This window comes from Zalophus californianus, chromosome 7, assembly GCF_009762305.2.
Source record: "Zalophus californianus isolate mZalCal1 chromosome 7, mZalCal1.pri.v2, whole genome shotgun sequence".
NCBI lineage: Eukaryota > Metazoa > Chordata > Mammalia > Carnivora > Otariidae > Zalophus > Zalophus californianus.
The window spans coordinates 105,361,883-105,382,359 of NC_045601.1; the positions used below are offsets into that span (position 1 = coordinate 105,361,883).

At 43.3% G+C, this 20,477-nt stretch overlaps 1 protein-coding gene across 8 annotated transcripts in view; it reads right to left on the reverse strand.

Moving 5' to 3' along the window:
- Positions 1–20,477, reverse strand: part of RUNX2 (RUNX family transcription factor 2) — a 238,392-nt gene that overhangs the window by 27,625 nt on the left and 190,290 nt on the right. For 4 of the 8 annotated variants that reach the window (XM_027601300.1, XM_027601296.2, XM_027601299.2 and 1 more), the window contains one exon: positions 819–884. The exons of the other annotated variants lie outside the window; for them this stretch is intronic. In XM_027601300.1, coding sequence (XP_027457101.1) covers positions 819–884 — 66 coding nt within the window. The remainder of the gene's footprint in view (positions 1–818; positions 885–20,477) is intronic. 8 annotated transcript variants of the gene reach the window in all.

Below are 20,477 nucleotides of genomic sequence, written 5' to 3' on the forward strand. Positions count from 1 at the left end.
CATTTCGAGCCTCACTGGGTGACCTGGGACTCATTCAGGCCAGGTACCAACAGTAGTTTTTGTGAGAGGCTCCATGCCCGGGGGAGACAAGTAAGAGGTCGCCTCAGCATCCATTCACCAGGCCCCTGTGCCACATCCTACAGATTTAGCTTCAGGCTAATTCCAAGTGGTACCTGGAGGCAAAGCTGGTTTTGCCCTGAAATGTAAAGGCCCCTAACTTCTAAAGCTAAGAGTATGCTTCCTTAACAGCTATTTTTGGTGCTTAAACTTATAAAACCATAGTCATAAACCACTCTACGTGGAAATCAGTTTTCTGAAATGCCTAAAAGCTTAAGAATGGTGATCTTTAAAGACTGGGTTATGATTTTCTAAAATTGACAGAATTAGGACAAGAACTTTTATGATCCCAGCGTTCTTCAGATTTTGTCACATCTAAAACCTTCCAATTCTTTGCATCTCACATGTTTGCCTTTCCTACAGCTTTTATCTGTAAGGGAAAGCACTTAGTGCTTCTTCAGGCCTTAGTCAGGAGGTACTTCTTCAGCCCTGTTTTTATTTAACCCTTCTTCTTGGATGCTACAGGATTTATTAAAGGAATAATCCTAATACTTTTCCTTAAATACTCAGCTGACTGAGAGTTGTTGATTTTTGTTAAAACGCACATTCCTGGGATCTTCGTAAGGGCCATGACGTGCACGTGTCATCAAAAGCGACTCTTTAAAAGCGATACGTAGTTAACAAAAGTTTTTCTCAAAAATCGGACAGTACCAATCAGACAGCCCCGCCCCGCCCAGCCCAGCAATTGTTAAAAGTCTCACCTGCCTGGCTCTTCTTACTGAGAGGGGAAGGCCAGAGGCAGAAGTCAGAGGTGGCTGTGTCATCATCTGTAAAATGAGGGGGACGATCTCTAAGTTCCCTTCCAGCTCTAACCACTCTAGCACCTCCCTGAACTCTGAGACAGGAGGAGAAGCGACAACCTTAGGGGAAAGGGGAGGCAGAGAAGGTCCCACCCCTCACGAGCGCTTTCCCGGAATCCGCAGGCCCATAAGCCCATAAGCAGAGGGTAAAAAGCTTCGAGTACCAGAAGCAAACACTTTCAAGATGACAAACCAAAACTGACACACTCTGGGCAGTTACTCTCTGCTTTCTATAAAGTCTCCCATCTTCGACCGGCCTCTACCTCGCCCCTCCCGGCTACAAAATTCTAACCAGCTCGAATGTTCAAATGTGGAAGGAGTGATTAGGACAGATGGCAAACGGGAGCCGATGAGGCTTAAGGTCTCTCTTTGGCCTGTGCTTATTTATGCCCTCCGCCGAAGGAGCCGCACGCACGACACGCGGGCCCCACAGGTCCCTGGGCCGGCCTTTCCCTTGCAGAGCAGCTAGGTGAACTGGAGTTGGCAGAGCTAATAGCTGCAGGCAGGCCACTTCTGTACAGGTTAAGTTCAATGTGCAGATCAAGTGAGAGAAACCAGAATAATGTGAACAATTGCAAACAGAAAGAAGTCATACTAAAAACATCACCGTTTGCCGCCCTCCCCCCCCCAGAAGCACAGAGCTCACACAGATAGGTTTGTCAACGTAAAAAGAAAAAAAAAAAAAGAAAGAAAGAAATGCTTCTCATGGGTATCTGTACTTAAAATATGCTGTAGTCATAATTAACATTCCATGTGGTTTCCCTTATTTTGATGCAGAAGCCTCATTAAAACCCTTGGTGTGGGGCCCTGCCAGTAAACTCCAATATGGTTTTGAATTTATTCCTCCACCCCCATACCCTCTCTTATTTTACCTGAGACATTTTGCTGATGTTTTTATTACCCATCCCATGCCAGGGTCACTGTACCTTTTTGGTTTATAGATGCCAGCTAATGGAAATTGACATTCATTTTTCAATTAATGAGCTCTGGCTGTGGTTTATAGAAAACAATGCAACGAATTTCTGCTAGGCTTACAGAATTTTGACCAATCGCTTCTAGTCATTTGAGACTGTAATGTCTTGAGGATTAACTCCTTCCGGGCAAAGAGAGCTAATGTGGACTTTAAAGGGATTATACAGTCATTTTTATAACTAACAAAAAATAGAATTTTCTAGAATTCCCTTAATCCTTTTGTGTTACCAAGAAATGTTTCTGAAACATACTGCAATGTGTTCTGTAAGGAGACATATTAACAACTCGTTACAGTTTCACAGGAGATCCCTTATATAATAATCTAAGATGAGGAGCTGGAACTCTCAACTTAAAAAGAAAAAAAAAAGTAAAGCCCTTCCTAATCTTCAGTTTATTTATAATAATTGTTGCAGAAGCAAATGATATAATTAAATTTTCTTTCATTGAATAAGGTTGCATCTATAGTTTTAATCTCTGTTTTGTACATGAACTCACGTATCTCTGTAGATGGCCTTCTTGGGTAATCTTGACATTGTATACTAACTATGCACACCTGCATAACTAGCCACATTACAACTACAAACTTAAAAAAAAAAGACCTAGATATCATATCAACTACAGTAAAGAAAATGTATTATCTACTTAATAAAGGGTCAAGATAAAAGCCTGGAGAGTCCTAAAAGTACTATCACCTCAATCTAACTTTATAAATGTAAAAACAAAACTCAGTGACTGCCCCAGGGATGTGCCTTGTAGCACAGAGTTCCCCCGAGCCAGTTTCAAACTCCTGCCTACAACTTACTGATTAAATAAAGCCAGTACTACCAGGAGTTACTTGAAGCCCAAGATAAACATGGTGCACCTTCCCAATCGGCTGGTTTTACTCAACTTGGAGACAGGGTATATGGGACAGTAATATGATATATATGGGATAGAATACAACACTTGGGTGAATTTTTAGGTAAACAGACAAAAAGGGACTTGAACAAAATTTTGTACTTATAAAATTGTAGACTACGTCCCCCAGATTCCCTATAGCACCCATTTTCCCTCCTCTGCTGGTTGGGGTATCTGGTGGAAAGGTCCAAATTCCTCATCTACTGCTTAATCAATGCTAATCTCACCCATTAACAAATAGGGAAGCTGAGATCCCGAGAAGGGGAGCCATGTACCCTACAAAATCCGGCAGCCTGAGAGATGCAGAGCCATGACCTCTTTGCAATCTTAGTTACCCTTAAGGAATCTGGTTGACACAGTCACAGGTACATATATTTCTTGCCTTAAAAACCTAACTTTATCTAAAAGTATTTAAGTAGGCTCTCTGGTACCTACATGTTGCCCCAGTGAGAGTTACTATCTTTGGGATATACTGACAACTCTTTGAGGTCTTGTTGGATCTAATCTGCTAAATCGTGGGCAATTAGTTCAGTTGCTCATGGCATAATGTGAATGATACCTAGGTCAAGGGTTTGATTCCCTTAGGACCTGCTGGCTTCCTACAGACGTGTTTCATTCCGGATTGCTATCTGCACCTCTGGCCACAGTCAGATAGCCTGCAAAGGAATGCAACTCTCATAAAGAGAGCTGCAAGAAACTTGCTCATTAACACAGCAGCAGCAAAACCTAATATACACGGGGAGACTATATTAATAAAATGCCCAGGAAGCCCAAATAGAAATAACATCAATATTAAAAGTAAAAAAAAAAAAATCTTGCCTTTCCCCCCACCCCCCAAGGTCTACAGGGAAAAAGGAAATAGCCTTTCTTTACCCACTGGGGAGAATATATTAATAAAATGCCCAGGAAGCTCAAATAGAAATAACATCAATATTAGAAGTAAAAAAAAAAAAAAATCTTGCCTCTTCTTCACCATCCGCCACCCCCCCCCCCCACAAACAAGGTCTACAGGGAGAAAGGAAATAGCCTCTCTTTACCCACTGGGGTTTCTTGGGTCTTCAGAGCAAGCAGAAAGTGTGGTGGAAGGAGTAAAACCAAAAAGAGAAGGGGGGATAAAAGAACCCCTGATCTTCGGGTCCGAGGCCTGCAATCCCCCATCAGCATCTTTCACACACCACTTTCTAGTGCTAGTGATCTTGTGTCATTCCTGACTCCTCACAGACCCACATGACATCTCTAGACCTTTACCTAGCACTTTGACACACATCTCACTGAGTAGGCCCTCAGTAAATCGGGGTTGGCTGAGAATGGGCAAGGTGATCTCTAGAATGGAAAAAAACAGGAGTCTGGGAACAGTAACAGACTGGCGACTTGCCATTTGGGGCTATCAGCTGGGAAACCCTGGGAGCGCATCGTGCCCTCCAAACAGCGGGATTTACACACCCCAGCTGAGGCAGCAGGTCGGGCACAGGAAAGGAAGAGGGGTCCCGAAGCCAGGTGGAACAGAGCTGGTACAGGCAGTGTCCCCTGTCCTGCTCTGTAATGCGAGGGCATACATGTACAGAATGAAAAGCCATCATACTTCCCCGCAATGAGGTGTTAACTTCAAAGCTTCATTGGGGTCTTTTAAAGGGTAGGAGTTACTGCTTTGACAAATCTCAAATAAAGCCCAAGAATTTTTTATTGACCCCTTCACAGCATTGTTCCTCTGGGAACATATAATACTCAAGGTTGCCACAGAGCTGCTTTTCTCGAAGAATCTTCTTCCCCTTCCACCACATTTTTGGCTGCCTCACCCCAACTGCTCTATTCTATAATTTCTTATTTCCCTCCTGTGCCAATAGCATTTACTTTCCATCTCTCTCTTTTGGGCCCTTAAGAGTCACTACTTTACTGAGTTATTAGCTGTTTCTTAGCCTGTTTCCTCCCAACTATAAAGCTTTGGATGGTAAAGGTCATGATTTCTTTTCCTCTTACATCCCTTCTACACTCTAGGAGCTTAAGTTTTTTGGTTTTTGGTTTTTAGTGTACGTATATGGACGAATGGATAAAATGAATGAATAAGTAGTCTAGGGGTCAGGAACTCTGTACAATAGTACAGATAGTACAATACAATAGTACAAATAGTACAATACAACTCTGTACATTTTTGACACATTAAAAAAGTAGAAATAATAAGCGTTAAAGCAATGCTGACATCAAACCTAGTATGCATTCCAATACCACTCCAAACTATATACATCCTTGCAAAACTCTTTAAAGGGTGTTCAAAGCTCTTCCCAAGCATCGTTACATCACTGGACCTCCCATTTCAGACAATCTAGCACGACTAGTGAACAGATACTTCTGTTTTGCCGCCGGTGTTCCCAGTATCCTTACGGCCAGGATGTGTGTACTAGTCCACGCCATGGGCCACGCAGAGAAGAGATGAGGGAGCAAGAGGGCCAGGCCACAAACGTGTGGCCTGAGGGAGGGGGAGTGAGCACACTCGTCTCCTGCGGGATCCCAGGGCAACCGCCGCCACTAAGGCGGAGTTATTTACTTAGAGTAGGTAGTAAAGGTAACAGAGGGTAAAACTCGCGCTCTGTCTGAATTTCTGGACCAGTAGAGAGAGCAAGTACATGAGAGTCATCAAGAATCAGAGATGACCTTTACAGAAGAAGAAATGGAAGCCTGGAGACAAGGTAGATCTGAGTGACATCATGCAATTAAAACGCGGGGCTTCTGGCTCCACTGCCAGTGGGAAAACGTGGAGGATCTGCCTTGAGTTGCCTTAAATCTGCATTCTGTAGAAACGCACAGGGACAGGGAGAAATCTCCCATTTACGCACCTTCTTAGGCCCACACGTGGCTGAGCCTGAAAACCAGGGGGTGCCGCGCCCCCCAAGGCACAGGTCAGCCACCTTCCACGAGGCATGACGGAGCACCTCCACCAGGGAGGGGGGAAATGAGGAGGAGGCTACTGGCATATTTTCAGAGTCGTCTGTTCTACTTTTCCAAGGTCATGTCTCACTGCTCCTCAGTATGAGCCGTCCTCTTTGTGGCAGGACATACACTCAGGACCCTCACTGGAGCTTTGCTCATGTTCTCCCCAGACTCATGGCCCCCGCTCTTCTCTCTGCCAGATCGAGGCTGGGCAGGCACCATCTTTAAAGCTCACCCATACACAAGAACTTCCCAGATACAAAGTCTCATCATCTTTTCTTTATCATGTACCTCCTGAACATTTTTGTATGTAAATTTTGCTCCATGCATTTTAGAGAAGTATTTTCATTTTCCACCTAAGGGGAAAGCAAATTAAGGATAAGAACCATGTATCCTTTTAGATCCTACTGACATAGTACGATGCTAAGACGGGTACTTCCAAAAAATGTGCTACACAGATGAATGACTAGCATAGTCTCAAACAGGCAATAGGACAGAAGCAGAAATGCTATGTAAATATTACCCAAAAATCAATTTTAGACTACATGCAGACCAACAGTACTTTGCATTTTCCACATTGAGGTTTTAAGGGATTTTTACATCAATTTTCTTAATTTCCCTGAATTTGTCTCTTCACACTAAAATGACCAAGTACCTATCCCTAAATTAGTTTTACTTGTAATTACAATAATTGGAAATAATACAATAATAATTGGAAAAATATACCCTATGTGGAAGAAATGTAATGGCTCATACCAATGGAGAAGAAACCAGCAAAAAACAGAATGTGAAACCAAATTTTTTAAGATAATGAAAGGTCAGACTAGCAAACACCATAGTTTTGCAAAAGAGAGGAAAAGTGCCTCAACTATCCAGGATAAATATTTATTTTCCGTGTTGTAATGAATTGTACTTTTCCACTGCATGCTCACAAATTCTGAAAGACCAGCTGATCCTAAGGCTAAGAAAGTATGCTATGCTGAAGGAAAGAGAGAGAGAAGAAAAAACAAAAAACAAAAAACAAAGGAACAACAACCTGGCAGGTTCCAGAAACTTCAACCATTCCTTAAACCCACCCAAATTTTGAGGATATTGTTGGAATAATATATTTCCTCTTTTGAGGGGGGAGGAGGCCGGCGGTAGGAGATGTGGAAATGTGTGTCTATGCACATAGGGAGGGAGAGGAGGAGAGAAGGAAGGAATGGGGCTGGGGGTGGGGGGAAGACAGAGAAACGGAGGAAAAATGAGAGAGATTTTCTTGCTAGGCCTTGATTAAGAACTTTTTAAAGGCTAGGAAGGGTGGGTAGTCTTTGAAACCAGATCTGCTGCAGGAAGGAGGCCAGCACCCAGGACACCGTGTCTTTCAGAAGGGGCCACCCACGGTGCCGTGGCGGTCATATGACTGCTCTGTCACATCCTGAAGCCATTTCCAGCCCATGCACACGTCTGCGCTCCCATTTAGAGAGGATGGGATATATTGGGAACACACATATGGAAACACTTTCAGAGAATCAGTTTCCATGAAATTCATAATGAGCCAAGTGGCTTCAGATGTGGTTGCGTTCCTCCGATTAGCCAGAAAAAAAAAGGAAAAAAAAAAAAAGAGGAGAAAAAAAGGGACAACTCTACTCTTTCAAACCTTATTTCAGTTTCAGAGAAATTAAAAACCACTAATGACTTATGGCTACCAAAACATGGAGCCACAATTAAGAGAGGACACCCTAGGAAAAAGACGGAAAGAGGTTTAAAAGCAGTAGTCTTCCCCTCCTAAAAATAACAGCTTCAGTATCAGTAATCTTATCTCCAATCAGGGAGAGGCTTTCCTGTGATGGTAATCTGCCTCGAGTGGCAGGATTCGTTCTCAGCCGGGCAGAAGGCAGTGCGCGTGCGCACGTGGGGGCCCAGGAAGGAGGGGCGGAGATGCGGAGGGAGGCGGAGGCTCCAAGACCCGCTCTTATTTGATAACATATGTGGCCAATTAAGATTATTTTAAAAATTGCAACTAAGTGATAAATTGTTACTAAGTAAATCTTTAAAAAAAAAAAAGCCTGAATGCAGAGGGGACGGCCTGGTATTTTCCTGTGGCCTGTGCGAGTGGTAACTCAGACTATATTAAAAGCAGAAATTTATGAACTGGTTGAGATGTTATATATTAGACACCAAAGCCTGGCTGATAGGACGGCATGAAATACAAGAAGGGAACAAATGGGGGAGGGTTTTTTAAAGAGGGATATATAACTGACATTAGTAGGTTAAAACATGATTTTTGTATTGATACAAAAAAGCAGGCATATTATGGAGTAAAAATCACATGAATTTTAAGATAAAACAAGAAACCTGGAAATGCTCTCCTTGCAGGAGCTGGGGTTGTTTGGGGTTATGTCAACAGATTGGGGAGAGAAGGAGCCCTCAAGTTTCCTCTGCCCTTTGGGGTACTTCAGTGGAAAAATCTGAGGAGTGTTTCTCTTGAGTTTGGTAGCAAGCCTGAACCCATTGTGTAGGAATGCTCTGACTCCAGGTTGCTTGATGACGGGCTGGGAATCAGCACCGGCTGTTGCTTCACAGAGCAGTCTTAGCTCTGCTCCAACCATAGGAATCCTATAAGTGATTTAATAGTCACGGTATCCCATGCTGCTGCCAGTTTTACTTAGAGGAAGGACTGGCTAACCAGACAACTGATGGGGGATGCCTCTGACTTGCAGAGGATGTTTCCTGAAGCACTTCTGCCTGTGTGATGGCACCAAATCCTCCCCACAGCCCTGTGAGGTAGACCGTGTCACTGACCCCACACTGTGGATGACCAGCTGAAGCTCAGAGAAGTGAAGTGATTTCCTCAAAGTTACTGACTGCTAATGGGTGGCCGGGACCTGGTCCCAGACCGGTGGGGCTCAGCTGCCCCAGTCTCCTCCACGTTGCAGGGAATCAGTGTCATTTTCATACCAATTTTAACTGTGTGGCCACGCCCACCTGAAGGGCAGTGGTGGCAAGGGGCCTGATCAAAGATTAAAGACAGCCCTGGGGATGGGGATGCGGATACAGATGGGGATGGGGATGGGGATAGAGATGGGGATGGGGATGGGGATAGAGATGGGGATGGGGATGGGGATAGAGATGGGGATGGGGATGGGGATGGGGATAGAGATGGGGATGGGGATGGGGATAGAGATGGGGATGGGGATAGAGATGGGGATGGGGATGGGGATGGGGATAGAGATGGGGATGGGGATGGGGATAGAGATGGGGATGGGGATGGGGATGGGGATATAGAGATAGAGATGGGGATGGGGATGGGGATAGAGATGGGGATGGGGATGGGGATGGGGATATAGAGATAGAGATGGGGATGGGGATGGGGATAGAGATGGGGATAGAGATGGGGATGGGGATGGGGATAGAGATGGGGATGGGGATGGGGATAGAGATGGGGATGGGGATGGGGATAGAGATGGGGATGGGGATGGGGATGGGGATAGAGATGGGGATAGAGATGGGGATGGGGATAGAGATGGGGATAGAGATGGGGATGGGGATGGGGATGCAATATGAAATGGGGAGGCTGATGCATGCCATCAATTTCCCACGCTTGACTCAGCCCTGATTCTCATGTCTTTGCCACTGATGTCCTAAGACATTTTGGGCAAATCATGTTTTCTATTCGTCAAGTTCTCTCATTGGGTAAGACCGTTGTAAGTGAAACCTGGCACAAGGACAGAGCAAGTAGCAAACATCTCCATCTCGAAAGGACATTCCTTCCTACCAGTACCACTTGAACTAGTGGAGCCAGAGAAAAAGAAAGCGGAAAAGATTGGGTACAAACTAGAAAAGACATGAGTTGAGAATCATTATCCTGAAAGTCCCCATTTACCCCAACCTTAACATCCAGCTCCAGGCCTGACCAAACTCTTTTGTAAATTAAAGGACAGCAAATCACCACCACAGGGACCATTCTACCACCCCCTGAATGCACACATGGTGCTTTCAGCTTGCGCTTCAATTCTCCGTCTCCTAAAGTAGGAAGAGCTCCGCTCCCCTCGATCTACCCCAATCCAGCCTCAGACTCCGCCTCCGAGTCCAGGGCTGAGCCGAAGAGGCCCAGGGGAAGAGGAGTCAGCTCCAGGCAGAAGTACCACTCAAAACCCGAGAGGCTTGGAGCTCAGCTTTTACAAATATCATTCCTTTCTAAAGGCTTAGCACCCTGGTCTGTTCCAAGAGCCCCGAGGCCACCTTGGACCTTAAAGGCCCTGACTCAAACCACCCTATGTTTGCCATCTCTCCCTCGACAGTCAGGTGAACAGGCTGACCTGCTTCCCGGTGCAGGCCTGGGCTGCTCATGCCCTGGGATTGGTTCCTGCCCCAGGAGGAAAATACAAGGGGCCTCCTGGTCGGGACAGAAGGTTGCCTTAGAATCAAGACCCACTTTTGTGTGTGTGTCGGATCTTCTGCCCATGTGGCTGAACCACGTGGTTCCTGAATCCTTGTCTTGTCCAACTTAGTGGTTCCTCAGGATTTCCTTGCTCGTTGCTGCCTACCTGTTCTGTGACTTCACGTCACGCTTTTTACTCAAGTATGGGTACGTTTCTAGATCTCTTAGACACACGACAAACATCTGCTGCAATGACAGTCTTCTCCCAACGTACCTTTCCGGTCTTGTGTCTCACTCCACTTCTTCACCAACTCTACAATCCAGCCAAGCTGGACCCTCTTCCATTTACTGTACTCCCCACCCCCCACTATCCCCCCCCTGCTCTGGTTTACATGGTTCCCCCAGGCCTCAGCTTCCCCATCCCCCACCCTATCTCAGTTCCTTGGAATTCTAAGCAGCCTTTAAAGTCCACCTCACAATCCCCGTCTGCTTCAAAGATTCTGCTCCTGCTCTTGCTTTAGCCCACGGGGACCTCTCCTTCTGCACTCACGTCTCCATTCGTATCTCTCATAAGGCACGCACAAGCAAGGGGGGCTACCATTGCCTTATCACTGCCATTAGGCCCTAAATTCCTTGAGAACAGGCTCTGTCCACCTTATCTTTACATGCACTGTGGCTCCTCTCAGAGTGATACATAGAAAGTGTTTAAGTGTGTGTGTGTGAGGAAAAAGACATGGTGACCAGTTCTCCAACTGTGGTCTGTGTCCGGGCCTTTCTGATTTCTGCCTGTCCATCTTCAGCCAACTGCTTTTCCCGACCTACTATCCCTGTGCCTACCAGGACCTCAAGGGCTTAGGTTAGTTTCACACCCACAACTCTGCTCTGACCACCAGTTTTGGGGCGCATCTCTTGTTCTATAATCTGCTCCCTGGTTTGCTCCCTTCTCCTAAAAACAAAAACTTTTTCTCGATTTCTTCGGCCCAAGCAAAGTATCTTATGCCACATCAACACTGACTCTCAAAAATAATAATAATAAACAACGTCTCAAATTCACACATTGCTTTTAAGTTGTCCCGCTTTTATGTACATCTGGTTTTACCTTCACAAAAAGGTCCTGTGAGGTAGGCATGACGGATACCAGCTGATAATGAAGCTCAGTCAAAGAACGTATCATCTCAAGGATGTGGCCAATTAGCGGCAGAACCAAAATGAAGTTGTTGGGCTTCCTAATTTGTGTCCCTTTTCCTGAGCTTGTCTCATTAACATTTCCCACTTTTCATCCTAATAGAAATCCTGATAGGGGAAAGGATGGCATTTCTTTAACAACAGGGGAACACTTCAACTGAATTTTTTTATAAAGTGATGACAGACACGCCTCCTCACATTAGATCCAGTAACATCAGAAAACAAACCACTAACTTTTATTTAACTTATCTGATTCACTTGACAAAGAATTTCTTTTGCTTTGTTTCTAGAGTTTAGCCTAAAACCACGTCTGAGAGTCTTCATGCTATCCTGAAACAATGCTCCTCATATAACTTCCGAATCCAAATTCAGTGTTATAGTAACTCATTCCTCTGACTGTCTCAGAATTTTTCCACTCAAGCCTTGCACACGGAATTAACTCAAAACTTCTGCAAGAAAAACGTCCCTTTTAGAGTTTGATTTGGCATCAGTTTCAAAGAGCTGTTTGTATATTTTAGAATATGTAGAATTTTCCTTTGATTGAAACCTCTCTTTTAACAATGGACAAGAGATGATTTCTCTTCTGAGTGATTTAAACAAAAACAAACACATCTTAGTTACATAGAGCCTTGTTCTCAAAGTGGTTTCTTTGAGAGAAATCAAACCCTACAGATTGTTAAGCATTTGGCAAAAGCCTTCAAACAGCCAATGCCAAATAGTGATCTTTTCCTTGTTGTAGGAGATAAACAAATACTAGAGCAAATCGGAAAAAAAATAATAAAAATAGGACCTCCTTTCACTTTCTCCTGTGCTTGATAACACTCCCCTCTCAATACACATACCCACCCCTTCAGAGGGGTTTCATCCTCAATGTTTACTTCTGGTGCTATAGCAATAAACTCACCACAAATGGACATTTCCAACATCTGTTTGTGGCTGGCTCCCAGATTCCCTGTATTGCTTTAGGACATGAAGCCCTCTGTCTCCCAAGTGTAAACAGACACACCTAATTATGTATTAAGGTGTCTGAGAAGAGCTACTTGTTTTGATGACCAAAAAAAAAAAAAAAAATAGCGCACGCGAGCCTGGTCTGAGCAGTGTGCTGTGGGACAACCAGTCGTCCAGTGGGAGCTCCTCCTCAAACAGTGGAAGGTCTCTGCCTGCCACAGACAGAACCCCAGCCCTATTTTTCCCAGCCTGAGCATACAGTCTACTGAGTCTGGTCCAGATGTGGACCAAAGCAGCCGATGACTGGTCAAGAGAAGATGGTGCTGTCACAGATCCAGGGCAAAATCTATTCCGTTTCTTCATAAGGATTTAATTTTAGGGTAAAAGAGGAAAGAGCAAAGGAGGAGGAGGTAATTTGAGGGTAGCATTTTTCTTCTTCAGATAACAAGGGCCGTGTACAGCAATAACAGAAAAAATGTCAGCGCCCTATTGGAAATATAGCAGGAGAAAACAATTCTAGAGTGCTGGGCTAGCAGCCGGGGGAGTGGGTTCTGGTCACAGCGCTGTCCCTGCCACGCAGAGTCCCTTCCCCTCCCTGACCCACACGTTCCTCGTCAGTAAAATGACAGAATTTAACTTAGTTGTCCCCATGGGTTTCCAGCTCCAAAATTCTGATTGTTGCACGTGAGGCGAACTTGAGAATTCCAAAAACATCTTTAAAAATTCTATTGGAAATACTGTTCCTCTAAAAAAAGGTGCCCATTCATTAAAATATAGTATTACAGTTGTTTTTTTTTTTTTTAATGAGGTAGATGCACTTGCGTGAAATACCCAGGTTTTCTCTCCAGATATGGTTGTCAATTAGAAAATCTAGAATATTTTTCCACAAACTAAAGAAAATGTAATTAACAGTTTGCAACAGAGGCCAAAAGAAAATGGGAACACTATTACCTTGTACAAAAGCTTTTCATCATTAAATTGAGCAGTAAAGAGGGTTAAAATTAGCTTTAGGCTCACACTTTCGATAAGAAATATGATGTGAGCTATTTCTCTTTCCTCCTTGTTCTGGGTTCTTCAAGTAAATGGTATTGTTCTGAACTAGCAGAAGATAAAATAAGTAATATTTTACACCAACCTTTCCAACTTTTGCAAGATAGGATGTATTGTTATGCATCATTCAAGTAGCCTCGGTTTCCCTGTCCCACATATAAAAATATGTACTTTGAGGTTTTAAGATTTCATTGATATGTACACTTGTAATCTCTAAAATAAAATTTAGATTTACAAAAGTAGGAGGTAGATTGTTTCCACTGTTATTTCTGGCAGAAACTTGGTGACTTTTACTTATTCTGGGTACTCTGACCTTTATAAAGCATGAGCATTGGCTATTTAGCAAGGATTGCTGGTGTTCCCTCCCCCACGTGTCGCCTGGAAAGACCAGTGTGATAAAACTCCCTCTGAGGATGATACCCAGCAGGCTCTGTAGCGAAGTCTGGTTCTGATAGGGGGAGACTCCCATGACGAAAGCATAGTGAGGAAAGCACATGTGGAACCGAAGACTTGGGGTTGGGGGTTGACTCTCCTGCTCTTTCACTGTGTGACTTAGGTCAAGTCTCCGAATGTCTCCGAGCCCAAATTTCCTACTGGCAAAATAGAGGCTATCGGAATACCTATACTCCAATGAGCTGTCGCGGAGATTAAATGAGACAATGTCTGTGGAAGTGCTTTCTGTATACTTAACATTCTACCTAGTGGCACCGGGATGGCTCAGTGGCTTAAGCGTCCCACTCTTGATTTCAGCTCAGGTCATGGTCTCAGGCTTGTGGGACTGAGCCCCGCATCAGGCTCTGTGCTCAGTGGGGAGTCTGCTCGAGATTCTTTCTCTCCCTCTCCTCTGTCCCTCCCCCACTCACGCTCTCTCTCTAAAATAAATAAAACTGAAAGAAATACTACCTAAATATTATTATAATTATTAATGCTAAGTTCTTATTATCACCTCCGGACTTAGTTGCTATAATTCTCCCCATTTTCCTCAGCACCTACTTTGTCTTAGAACACAAAGTGTTATTTATCCGGAAGCTTTCATTTCTGCCATCAGAAAAGCCACTGTTATAGATGACCTAGATGTCCTGAGTCTTTTCAACTTCCTCGCTGTCTGGAGTTCCCAAATTAGAGCAGTAGAAGAATTCAAGCTTCCCCACGAGGAGGCCTCCTCCTTCCTGGTAGTGTCTTCAGTTTTCCTTCACATGCTCCGTGGCACCTGCCCGAGTCTCCACCTCTCCTGGCTGACCCAGCCTTCAGGCCAGCATCCTCTGAGACGGCAGCCTGACCTGCTGCTGGAGTCCACCTGTCCCCTAGCTGCACCGGGCCGTGGACCTCCTCACATCCAGTACGATGCTGCGGCGGGGAGGGGGGATCCACAGTCCTAACTCTCAGAGCCTATTTGTACAGATCTCTTTATTCATCCCATTTCCCTCCACACTATCCTGTTTGTTATTTGTGTTAGAGCTCACCTGCCACATCTGTGGGTCGCTGAAGAGTTTTACCTCAATGTGAAAGGCTCTGATAACCTTCTACATAACCTAAGTGGTACTGCTTACTGGATCTTTATGAACTTTTAGAAAGATCTGTTTTGAACATTTAACTACAAGTTCTACTATTTATAGTTTGAGATGTTACTTTTTTATTAAAATGTTGGCAGGCAGACCCTTGGGTGGGGTTCACTTTGGTGAAATAGTTTTTCTCTTTCAGGCACCAGGCAACATGGCAAAGGAGAGTGGGACAGACTCCGGGTTTCAAGTCCTAAGGTCCTAGTTTTATCCGGTTACCACTTCTGTGATGATTTTCAATATTATACTGCAGTGTGGGAGCGAAAAAGAACAGTACCCAAGGCTTAAGGATGAGCATGATCAAGACCACCCCTCATGTGAAGAGGAAGGAAATTAATTGCACACATTTGTATCACTGAGATTTGAAACTCCTAGCTCCTGGGGAGAAAATACCCCTCTTTCTAGTAGAGCACACTGTCCTTCAGTTTTATTCCTTTCACAAGTGGCTTCCCCCTCCCCAGTGGCTTGTTACCTATTGTTCCTCAATCTACTTTTGTCTCTTCCTTACATTGAATCTTTGACTTCTATTCTCCTTTACTGTTCTATTCTAAAGGACAAAGCCAGGGAGAAAGATTAAAAACTAGGTTTGACAGCCAAAGAAACAGCCAACCCATTATCCAGAATTCTAATCTGTAAAGTTTTTAGAGCCCTTGGAATTATTCGAGAATTCCCATCCTAGGAGAGGATGATACTCTGAATTCTATCTTATTTTGCGTCCTTTGGGCTTCTAAAATTCAAAATAGATCCATCAAATAAATTTTAAGTAGATTAGGTCACTGCTCCCAAGGCCCTGATTTTACTGCTTTCCTTCTTTTCTTTAAAAATGGTTATACCAGTTTTCAGCAAGCACACCTCTGCACCTTGGGATGCCAGGAAGAAGAGGAAGCTTCTGCCCACAGAGAGTAGGACTTTTGTTACCTTTCAAACAGGAAATGTTAAGAACTGCTCATATCTTCACAAGATCTTCAAGCTAATTTCTAGAGCCACTAATTGAAGGTTGGGGGAGGGGGACAGTGGAGGGGTTCTCTTTTTAAGGGACAGGGTATGGAAAGAATCTGAGAAATGAGTGATAGCTGACTACACACTTATACTAATCATCTCAGCTGTTTAAAGCTTCCTCCTTGACCTTAGTTTGTGCTTATGACATTCAACTTAGAACAAGCTCCTCCTCCCTTATCCCTGTAAGTTCTTTCCAATTTCAGACATGCCCCCATTTCTCAGTCCTCTGAGAAGAAGCTGTTCTGGATGGTTCCTACATTCACACGGGGGACAAGCCTCATCTAGCTTTACTTTGTTCAAATGCAAAATATTAGCGTGCAAGCCTGAGGTAACTAACCACCAGCCCCTTGCTCAGGGGTCTCCTCACCTCAGGGCTGTTGCCACACGCTTCCCGGGATGAGCACCTGCAGAACCAGCCTGCTCACACCAGTGTGGCCATGTTCATGTCATTCTGTCTTAAAAGCAGTAAAGGGAATTGGTGTGTCTCAAGGCTACAAGAGATCTAAAAGTGTGCTACCTATACTTGAAGAGGGTGAGGAGAATATACAATGCAGGTCAGTCCCCCAAATTAATCTCATCATTGTGCTTCACTGCACTGAAATCTGTCTTGGCACAGTGCCAAGGAAGGGGAGCTCCTGGAAATAATCAGATTAATGGTGTCAATGAAAACAACCAAACCAAGCACTTCAGCTCTCAAAATGGATTTCTGGCCTGAATTTTCCAGGTTGGTGGTTCTGTATTCACCCAATAAATCAAGCGATTCCTGAATTACCACTTCACTCTGGGATGTATGAACAATGTCTAACAAGGTTAACTAACATTTTATAAAACTTAATATTATTCTTTTTGAAGTAGACTAACAATTGGGGGAAAGCACTGCTAAAACATTTTGATGATGGAGGCAAAAGCCGCGCTCCAGTACCGAGTGTCTCCATCCCCATCATCCCCACCGCTTCCAGGCAAGCAGGAGTCCCCATCCTCCCAGACACACTCTTGCTTCCTCCCTCATCCTCTTACACAATTCTCCCCCAAACAGCCAGAGTGTCCTTCAGAAACTAGAAGTCCATTTATATCATGACCCTGCCTAAAATCTGCCCGTGGCTTCCCACTACACGGACCAGCAAACCCAAACTTCTGGTCCTGACCGGCAGAGGCCCCGCAGGCTCCGGAGCAGCAATGTCTCTGCCTCCAGCTCATCTTCTCCACGCTCCAGCCACCGGGCATTCTTCTTCCCACCCCAGGGCCCTTGCACCCACCTTCCCTGATGCCTGCAATGAGCTTCACAGGGCCTCCTTCTTGTAAATTTAGATCTTGGCTTCCTCATAATATCACTCCATTTTACTTTCTTCACAGTACATTCCCCTGGATAATATTTTCTCATTTTCAATTAACTGCCCTTCCCCAGTAGTTGCTAACATTTATTACCAGGCATTATTCTAAGAGTTTTACATGCTTTATCCTTTCATCCTCATCACTACCTATTGAGGTTGGTGGTATTATTATTATTATTATTAGCCCATTTCACAGATGAAGAAATTGTGGTACAGACAAGTTCAGTAATATTCTCAAGATCACACAGCAAATGAGTCAAAAAGCCCGGATTTAAACCCAGAGAGTCTGGCTCCAAAGGCTGAGTGTTTAATCACTATATCATATGCTAGTAGAAAAAGCTTCCTGAGCTTTTCTGTCTTACTCATCTCTCCCATGACTAGAACAGTCTCAGTAAATGAAAAAATTTAATGTTGACAATAATTTGTATTAATGAAGATTTTTATCACGTGGTCATAAAATACTATGATAGCAAGGAACACCTGGGTGGCCCAGTCGTTAAGCGTCTGCCTTCGGCTCAGGTCATGACCCCAGGGTCCTGGGATCGAGCCCCACATCGGGCTCCCTGCGCCCTCTCCCTCTGCCCCTCCCCCTACTTGCGCACTCACTCACTCTCTCTCTGACAAATAAATAAATAAAATCTTTTAAAATAATACTATGATAGCAATGTTTCACACTAAAAGGAACTTTGTTATAATTCTAATAATATTTTCTCTAAATATATAATCTCTTTAATATAGAGAATCTGGTCCTCTCATCCCATTTATTCTTTTATTAATAGAATTCACCTGTTCTTTTGTTTTCATAAACTTTAGCTTATAACATTCTTAATTCTCCAGTAAGATAAATTATACTTCATTATAACCATTCTCAGGTACAGAGGGTCTAAAATAGATAAGTTACATAAAACCATGCAAGGGTATGTAAAATGTCAATAAAATAAAGTTCTTTAATTTTAATGAAGCCATGGTTTCAAATCCTGTCTGCAGCCTCGGACACACATGCCCATATACAAGTCTTCACCCTGAACAGAGTCAGCTGTGGTCAAGTGTCAAGGTCTGAATGTGTAGTTCCTTGGCAGTAATTAGCCTGATCCTAGATTGCTCCTCATCAGAATCAACTGAAGCACAAGACAAAGCTTTTCTTGCATCTATAGTAGTTCTTCCTACGAATTTAGTTCATAAGTCAAATACTATACTAGCTTTTATTTTTATTATGGGTGGCAGTATTTAGATTTCTGATGTGCTGATCGTTAAATGTTTTTGAGAGGAAATCTACCCTTGCAGCCCTTATTTTAGAATCCTAGACATTGAAAATGATGGACCTTGGGGAATAGCTAGCCCAACTAACTTATTTCACACACAAGGAACCTAAGACCCATAGAAGTTAAGTGAGCTGCTCAAGAACGCAGAGGCTCATCTAAAAATAGATCTCAGGTTCCTCAATTCCCAGCCAAGTGCTGCTTTCACAAGCTGTCAATGAGGCTGAGTGTTTAATCACTGTGCTGCATGCCTTATTAGAGAAAAGGCACATTTTTCTAATAAACCAAACCAATACAATACAATTTTATTGAGCAACTGCTATTTTATCGGTGTTAGGTTCAATCCTCTTTGGTGGATGCATGTCCCAATTTAAATGCTTCAATCATTTGCTCGATTAAACGGTCATCTGAGATTTTAATAAGCTTTCAAAGGTCAATCCAACCATATTAGTTAATCCAACCATATCAATCATCACTTGAACATCAATGATCTAAATGCACCACTTAGGACAGAGACTGTTAGAATGGATCCAGAAACAAGACCCAACTGTATGTTATCTACAGGAAACCCACTTTAAATATAAATGCACACAGAGATCACATAAAGCAACAGGAACTCACATTCACTGCTGGTCGGAATGCAACATGGTACAGCCACTTTGGGAAACAGTTTGGCAGTTTCTCCCAAAAGTAAATATACTCTTACCATGTGATCCAGCAATTGCACTCCTTGGCATTTACCCAAAGAAGTTGAAAAGTTATGTCCACATAAAACGTACACACAGCTGTTCATAGGTTATAAGTTACTCACTATCCATGATGTGTTACGGTGTTATTGAAGGTAGACTTGGGAGTAGTGGTAAATATATATTGCAAACTTGGGGTCACCACTAAAAGAGGGTAGGTAGAAAGAGAAGCATAACTGATAGGCTAAGAAACAGGAGGGAAAATGGACTCATGTAAAACGCTCAGCGAAAACCATGAAAGGCAGAAAAAGAGTGGAAGACAAAAAAATAGGATCAAGAACATATAAAAAACAGTAACAAATATGGTAGATATTACTCCAACTAGATCGATAATCACTTTGAATATCAATGGTCTAAATGTACCAGCTGAAAGACAGAGATCGTCAGAGTGGACCAAAAACCAAGACCCTATGAATGCTTCAAAGGTATAGTACCTGTGACACCTACCAACTTCTAAGGTCAAAGAAAACCACGAAACCCTTAACTTTCTCTGTGAACCGTCCAGGGGGCCAGACTCTTTCCTTTTTGGGATCTTTTAGGTCAACGCACCACTGTACCTTTAAGCAACGCTGAGAATGGGGTTTTGTTCTCCTCAGGTGTAGTTGGTGAGCTTCCGGGTTTGTTTTGTTGTTGTTTTTTTTTTAATGATGAGTACACCACAACACTATTATCAGACTTTTTCCTCTTTTCCAAGCCTGTTTTTATTTCCTTGGTGGTTCTTATTTAGAAAGGGTTCTTCTTAATTAGGTACGGATTTATTGTGACCACATCAATGGGTTTATTATTGATTTATCATGAATCACTGCTCTCCTTGGCCCAGGGCGGAGTGTTTATAACCATCATTATATTTGTTATTATTATTCCATTAACTATAGCATTATTACTAATTACAACAGGGAGCTGGAAAGGTGGCCATTTTGATTAGTGAGAGAGCGGTGAACTTTGGATATAGGAACATCGGTCTTATTCCAGTCTACCATGCTGGACTACATTTCTAAGTTTATTACTTAAGGCCAAAGTCTCTCGGGAAAAGATGACACCTTCCTGCTTAAGAAATCCTCTGAGATATTTAGGGACACTGGTGCCTGAGCAGCATTTTATTTATTTATGAATTTGAGATTCGTGAATTTCTGGAGCGTCACACACAAAAAATTTAGAAGGTAGTGTAGTCAAATGGGATCCTAGATTTGCTTCAAACCAAGTCTCTTAAATTCTGACCCAATTTAATAATATAATGACTTTGAATGATTCAAATTAAAGTGCTGTCATTTGTATTTTATCGTATGGGATTTAGTTATATGGAAGCTTTTAACTTGTTTAGTTATC